The 8,135-nt window shown below is 38.0% G+C and overlaps 1 protein-coding gene across 2 annotated transcripts; it reads left to right on the forward strand.

Annotated features, from left to right (window-relative positions):
• Positions 1 to 202: 202 nt before the first annotated feature.
• tmem174.2.L (transmembrane protein 174 gene 2 L homeolog) lies at positions 203 to 5,998 on the forward strand. Of its 2 annotated transcripts, none has more exons than XM_041568765.1 (3): positions 203 to 1,137; positions 3,006 to 3,101; positions 3,965 to 5,998. In XM_041568765.1, the coding sequence occupies exons 1-3, from the start codon at positions 524 to 526 to the stop codon at positions 3,999 to 4,001; spliced, it is 747 nt and encodes a 248-aa protein (XP_041424699.1). In that variant the 5' UTR covers positions 203 to 523; the 3' UTR covers positions 4,002 to 5,998. The 2 variants fall into 2 exon arrangements, with proteins under 2 accessions (XP_041424699.1, XP_041424696.1); XM_041568762.1 differs by having other exon boundaries at positions 205 to 1,137; positions 3,962 to 5,998.
• Positions 5,999 to 8,135: the final 2,137 nt, after the last annotated feature.

Genomic DNA, 8,135 nt, shown 5'->3' on the forward strand with positions numbered 1-8,135 from the left:
CCCACAGTCACACTCCCTTCCCAGAGACTACTATCCCCACTGTTACTATAGACACCATCTCTCCCTACTATACCTGCTATCCCACAGTCACACTCCCTTCCCAGAGACTATTATCCCAATGTTACTATAGGCACCATCTCTCCCTACTATACCTGCTATCCCACAGTCACACTCCCTTCCCAGGCCCTGTAATAATGGAATCCTCATTGTTGTGTTGGACGTTGTGTGTGTATTTATAAGCTAATGCTAAGACCAAGTGCTTTACTATGAGCTCAGTCTGTGTGACCGAAGCGAAACTCTCAGTTCTAAAAATTGCAGTTTGGGAATGTAATGCAAATGTCATGTATCTGCATAGTTTCAGCTCTGCTGCTCAGACCTTTACACCATGCAACCAAAGTCTAATGGTTTATAAGACATGTGCCTGCCATCACGTGTGTGTTCATAGAAGCAACTGAACTTTTACCTTAGCAAAAAACTAGGAATTTCTCTGTGTCCCATAGCTGGGAACACAAGGCATGCTAGAATGGAGCAGAACAGCAGCCATGAAGATGAATTTTCTCCGAATATATTTTCAGTTGCATCTTATCCAAGCAACCATTCTGATGTCCATGTTTCGGATGGGGATAAAACCGGGGCCACGCTGCTATTCTCTGGAATCTTTTTGGGATTAGTCGGGATTACATTCACTGTGCTGGGATGGATCAAAACCGAGCAATTTCATTTTGAGTGGACTCAGTTACTGGGGCCCATCCTGCTGTCTGTGGGAGTAATGTTTGCACTGATTTCTGTGTGCAAGTTTAAGATGTTGGCATGTAAACCATGTAAGAGCACAGAAGAGGCATCGCTAGATATGGAGCAGACTTCAAGAGGACAATCTATCGTTTTTACTGGAATAAACCAACCCATCACTTTTCACGGTGCTACAGTTGTTCAGTATATTCCTCCACCCTATCCAGCTCAGGACATCACAGGAGGACCCTCGCTACCTTCCAACCCCAATCCTAACTATTCTACTTGGGCTAATAGACGTTCCTTAGGTCCTCCTCAATATTATAACATCTATCCAATGGACAATCCTGCTTTTGTACCAGATGACCCATCTCCCGCTCAGCAGTCAGTCAATGAATTATGTGGCAGGTCTGTTTTCCTACTTTATTTTGCAGCTTACTACTTCAACCCACTTATCAGAAAGACCATAGAGTACCATAAAAGTAAAAGATGGAAATACACACAACAGGCAACATAAAAGAGAGGTTTCCTTGTTCATATCCATTCTAGAATCTATTAAAAAGTAGGTAATCCGTTTAATCACTGAGCAATTATCTTAGATCCATATGGTTCAGTGTAAAAGATGAGCAAACATCTCATTGGTTGCTATAGGTTACAGTGTTGGGGCAATTTTGTAAATCTATACAGACTGAATGTATGAAAGGGAGTCATGGTTAATCCTTTTGCAAATAATTGCTTATTATAGCAGTCTCCTTCTTTATTGAGGATAAAATTACGTGAATGTAATAAACATCCACTTATATCCAATGTAGCTGGATATACAGGTATAGGATCGGTTATCTGGAGACCCATTATCCAGAAAGCTCCGAATTACAGAAATGCCGTCTCCCATAGACTCCATTTTATCCAAATAATCCAAATTCTTAAAAATGATTTCCTTTTTTTCTCTGTAATAATAAAACAGTAGCTTGTACTTGATCCAACGTAAGATATAATTAATTCTCATTGGAAGCAAAACCAGCCTAGTTGGTTTATTAAATATTTACATGATTTTTTGGAAGACTTAAGGTATGAAGACCCAAATGACAGAAAGATCCATTATCCAGAGAACCCCAGGCTCCTGATCACTCAGGATAACAGGTCCCATACCTGTAGAAATATAGGCATCCTGTTGACTACTCTAATTGTATATATTGTGCCCAATATGGCATTTCAGTGGCTGCTAAAGGTAATACTGGGATTTTTACTCATAAACCAAGTATTTGTATTAGGAATATTTCATGGCGGGATTATATAAGTGAATAGAAACACAGCCCATTGAATGAGTAATTTATCTCCTGTAAATCATTTGTAGATGGGTTATATGATTAGGTTTTTTAAGGGAGGCCAAGCCTATACATGCTATTTATACACTGTATATCTCAATTAAACAGGTAGGAGCTGTTTGTATTCTGTTTCCCATTAACTATAGGTCTGACCTTTCTTTTTTTTTTTTATCAATTAAAGTTTCAGCAAATGTCTTTTCAGGGAATATATATATATATATATATATATATATATATATATATATATATATATATACTGTATATATTGCATGAATGAATGTTTTGTTAAAATGTTGGCATAGGCACAAATAGCCTCTTTATTTATATATTTGTAATTATTTAGCCAGGAGCTGGCTCAAATGAGAAACCCTTATCCAAAGCTGGAATGAAACAGCACTCCAGTCGCCCCATCATCATCATCATCATCATCATCATCATCATCATGGGAAATTGTACATGGTTGCTTGAGTCAGCCACAAAATAAAATTTCAACACAGTATCTGAATGGACCTGAAAGCACTCTGGTTTTACTCAGCAAGAAAACCCACTCAAATAATTATGTTATTTATTGGTGTCAGCCTTCTATGAATGAAGCCAGTCTTGCCCTCAAGCCCTGAAATTGGGGGAAGAAGTAAATCAGAGTGTTGTTATAGATGTCTGATGGTAGATTGGAGAAGTTTGGCCTCCAGTGAGCTGACAGTATTGCTGGAAATTGTATATACTGTAATACCAATGCTATTTGGCACTCTTATAGGAGGGTGTTACCTACTGTTATTATTTCTCCAAAGGCGAGATTGTCATATTATTAAGCAAAACAGCTTTGTTTGTTGCCTAAATATAATTCTAAAATAAATGGAAAAAAAAAGTATCAGACGTGGCTAATGAAGTGCATTAACCCCATTGTGTACTGAACGATTAACATCTTTGTTTTATTCATTTTAACCCTTCCAGTTTGCCTGATCCTGCCTGGCATTCTGAAGATTTCCCGGGCGCAAACAGAACAAATGAGCCGCCGCCATCATATGATGAAATCTTTCCCACAATAAGGTAATGACAAGTTCAGAGGCAATTATGGCCATTGGTATATCTTGTTATATATTGTCCAGTCTCCACAGTACCTTTTTCTTTCTGATCAATGCTTAGTACCGAAAGTCCCTTAAATATAAATATAGTCCTAATTCATTTCTAACCCACAGAGACATGGTTTAAAGGGGAACTATCGTGAAAATGAAAATGTAATATAAACTTCAGCATACTGAAATAAGAAACATTGTAAATACAATCAAATAAATATTCTGTAGCGTTTCTGAAATAATCAAGTTTATCTTCACTATCCCTCCCTCGCTCAGAATCTGTTTCTCTTCATTCTGTCTTCATTCAGCAGTTGGGTGTCAAATAATCATTGACAGTTAGATCCAATATATCTTATAGAGGACTCCTTTCCTAGCAGAAGTATTAGAGCTCACTCAAATAACTGATTAAATAAAAAGGGCTGTACTCTTCATACATGTTTAATTTGAAATGTATTTGCCATAATAATCTCTATCATCTACCAATCATCTACCAATGCCCCATGTTGGCCAGGGCACGTTACATTGTTCCAGTCGCTCATGCTTTTTGCATATATGATCGGACCAATAGAAAGGTTTATACTCTCTGTCCAGCCTGTGGGTTGGTTATTCAGAAAACGAAGCTGATTGGCCCATGTAGAGATGCCTTCGGTCTTATCATTTTCCTTTTTGGAAAAAAGCTTTTCTGTTCTATGTAGGCTACATAAATTCTTAAAGTCTTTCTTGATTGGTATTCTTATAATTGAGACACAGAACTGTTCCTGTTGTTCCTTATACATCATTGCCTTTATTTTGTCTCTGAGTATACTTCCAATGAAGCATTTTTCTTTTTTTCAGAAGAAGTGGAACTGCAGATCACAGCCCCAAACTGTCTTGACAACAACCTATGCCCCCTTTTGTGTAGCACTTGTAATGGACAAATGACGGTATAATATCCTCTGCCTAGTTCAAGCCAAACAACTTCAGAATGAGAGTTTCCCTTGCTTTTGAATGTAATTGGTGGAGGTCCTAATAATAAAAAAAAAAGAGGCACAGAGGCTGACATGAAAACCAGTGCAGCCTGCGGGAAAATGCCTACAATTGATCATGAAGATATTGTGATGAGGAAGACACAGATTGGTACTGGATAGATCACCTAGGACTGTGTATATGTCTGTGTATATGTCTATATGGGCATTCTTTCCTATTCAACCTAATGTCTTAATAACTTGTAGACTCCATATATAGTTCCATGCTATATCACCAACGGAGTAGAATTGCACATACATTTCACTCCTTCATAATGCCATACTGTTATATTCAATATTTCAGGGGTGAGGGAGCTGTTCAGCCAACCAAAAATATTGACATGGGAACAACTATTTATATAATGAAGTGGAAATCTGGCTGTGCTGCAACCAATATTTTAAAATGACTCTATTACCTCATTGTTGGCATGGTTGTAATTGGCATATTCAGTGTAGCATAAATATATTTGTGCGACCCCCTAGGTATATCAGAAAACATATGCCCACACAATATGAGTACAAATGTATTTATTTAATGAGCAGAAAGCTTGATTTCTTACAGAAACACATCTGTTCCATAATGATATGTTTGCATTCTGCCCTGATGCTATTTGGTTTTACCCAACCGAAATTATTGTTATGCAATTAGATCCTAGCGTTTGTCTATGGAACTCTTCTAAACACATTAAGGCTAATTGGAAAATGAACTCCAAAACAATATTAAGAATCATAATAAATGGTGTATTTTGCAACGTACAATATTTCTCTGGAAAAATAACACCGAATGCATCAATGTCAAAACGGCGTGAGTGTGCGCCAGATGGCTCTGTTACACAAGTGCATTTTATTTGACTAAATAGAAATATAATTAGCTCTGCATACATGGATTGGCAACTAGTGCTGCTACAAATGGGATCTACCTGCTTGGTTTATTTACATGCCTCTAAACACTGTAGTATTCTTGTGAATAAATACATGGTAATCTATGTGTGTATCATTAGTTCATAATCAAGCTCAACATGTGTGCCTTGTTTTCCTCTTTAACATGATAGGTAAACAAATGAATAAATGAAGAATTCCCAAGCTACACAGTATATATATATATATATATATATATAATATATGTATATATATTTTAAACGATTCTTGTATTTTAAAGGCAATTGTGCATCTAATGTGGAACTATATGTACATGTAATAAAGTAAGAGGTAATAAAGTAAGAGTAAGCCAGGTGCAGGTACAAAAATCTAGAAGTGTGCATACTGGGAAAGGGTCCTGCACAAAGAAATCTACTAACAATAATAATAAGAGGGCTCATTTATGACTGCAAATGCAGTGAGCAAAGCGCAATTTAAAGTGTAATTATCATGTTTTTCCATAATGCAGCATTTCCCCCCCAGAATTTCAGAGTTGTTGCACCTGATGCAATTGCATTCTGCCTGATGAAATTGCAGGCGATTTATTGAAATCAATGAAACTGGGCTCTCACCTTGTTACAAATCGGATGCAATAACGCTGAAGTTCTTTTGGATGTTCATTGTGAGGTCTGCACTCAATTCTTTAGACACCTATTGAACCCAGGGGAAGTGATGGGCGTATTTGGGGCGTTTTGCTTAGCAGAAAAATTTGTGAATTTCCTGCAAAATTCGTGAAACTGTGGAATGTTTGCGAAACGCCGCTGGTGTCTAGTTTTTGACGCCGGCGTCCATAAAAATGTCCATTTTCTTTTGATGCCGATGAATTTTCGCATCGGTTTTGCGAATTAATTCACCGGGAATCGCGGGATTTCACAGCTTTCAATAGCAATACACATACAAATAACTTAAAACCATAAACAATTTGTAATAAATGTATATTGCAAAGTTACTTAGATTTATGTTTTCTTTTAGTATATGAAATATTTTTGGGTTGATTTTAGGTATCCATTGGTCAAAAAACATATATCCTTTGCAAGGAGTCTTGCGGCCCACGGAGTAATTGCTGCAATGTTTATCTTCCTGCAATGCCTGACACCCTACTACACTCTGTATGCTGGACATTTTGGGATGAGGGAGAGCTGCAGGCAATGAGCTGCTAATTTGAGTGTTAATATAATATATTTATTAGGGTATATTTATCTGCAGGTTCAGATATACATTATTTTTTACTTTCTTTCATGCAGCAGAAATGCTAGAGATGTGATGGTAGCTGGTCAGATATGGGATGTAGGTACAAGTGAGTAACTTCTGATTGTAGGTTTGGTCTGTAGAGTAAGAACTGTGCAGGTCTGTTCACTGATTATGAGTTTTTTCCTCCAAGGCCCGGAGGAGCATTTCTAACAGGCAGTTTCCCATGAGAATCACCGCTGTCGGCATCCTTGGCAACAGATAAAAGGTTATTTGAAATGAAATAACTTTTTAATCCATACGCATGACACAGTTGTTTTAGAACAGAAATTGATCCACTTTATCACCAACCACATGGCATGTACCATAACATACCCCCCTGTGGCTTTAGGAAATGTTCCAATAAAAGGAGCACAGGCCATTTAGCAAACAATATGTTTTTGTCAAACACAGCAAAAAGTAAATCAAAGGAATAACTTTCTGTGAATTATTTGATTGCAGTTAAATCCTTTCCATACAATCGTCCTATCATGTTCCTGCTGTTGTTTGTGAATCAGATATACAACATTAAAAGCAGGTTGTAAACAAGGACTGCAGGCAAAGTAAACTATTTATGCTACACTTTGTAATAACCGTACAGACATTTTCTGATATAAAGCAGACATTGTGGGCATTATTTCGGGGAGGGAAAGTCAAAAAACAGGTGCAAAGTGCCATATTTTCTGTCCACAATGCGCCCAGCTCCCAGAGCTTGTGTCTCTTTGTGCTCCCAGAAGTACTGCTGGAACAAAGGGATCAGAGGGTACAAGGTGCTCGACAACTCCATACTTAATTCCTGCTGAGGGTGAGTGTTAAATGAAGGGCTCCATTAGGCTTGCGTCATTTTTTGATTGGACATTATGTCATGAGAAAGTTATGTACGGGGGAGAGAACTGGGGAAACTGTCAGTTAAGGGAGCAAGGACTGGGAGGGCCAAGGGCATATTTGTACCTGGTTTTGTCATAAATACACCAGCAGGGTGGAGACCCCACTTGGAATGGTAGTTATTGCAATTAAACAGCCCCAGCCCTGATGTAAACAGAAATTTGTTGAACAATTGCTGCACAATATATCGTTATGTATTTTGTGTAATACAGGGGGCACTCTGGTAAATTACTGCCCTCATAATGTGTATTGGATATCATTTTAACTATTGTAATACTGGATATATGAACTTTAATAAACAATTAACTAGGGGGGTCCAACCTAGGCATGTCTCAAAAGCAAAAGACAGAGAGGGCTAGTGTGATGAGCAGCCCTGAGCTCCACCAAGATTTGCTAATGGGGTCAGTGCTAGTGTGAGGGAATTTTGTTGCCAGGTTTCATTGCAAAAAACACCCATAGACTAATGTATTGTGTCCTGAAAAAGCCGCTGAAAAAAAGTAAAATTTTTGCAGTTTCTCACATTTTTCAGCAAAACAGGAGAAATTCACCCATCACTAGTCCGTGCTTCTGTAATTATTACATAAGTACTATGTCTATGAGTAGCGGGTAGGGTAGGAATTCTAGGACTCCAGAGAGCCAAAGCATTGCCCAATCAATTGGAGGTACCAGTGGATTGCTTTATGATATTGGCTCCCAGCAAAGTTTCACATTCAATATAAATATTCCTGTGTAACCCGTGATCCACCATCATTTATCCAAATGGGAAGAACCAATGATTCCTTATTCTGTATTTGGTTTAGCAAGTGCACTGCGCTGTTGGAGCCAAATGGTGCAACACCGACTACCCTATTTGTATCCAACAAACTCCAAAAGCTATGGACTTCAACTGACTACATTTATCTGCTGCTGAAACCTCTTGTGGAATGCTGGGAGCTGTAGTCCTTAGCAGCTTTAAGGCACATCTATGCATGTTC

Source organism: Xenopus laevis, chromosome 1L, assembly GCF_017654675.1.
Source record: "Xenopus laevis strain J_2021 chromosome 1L, Xenopus_laevis_v10.1, whole genome shotgun sequence".
Taxonomy (NCBI): Eukaryota; Metazoa; Chordata; class Amphibia; order Anura; family Pipidae; genus Xenopus; species Xenopus laevis.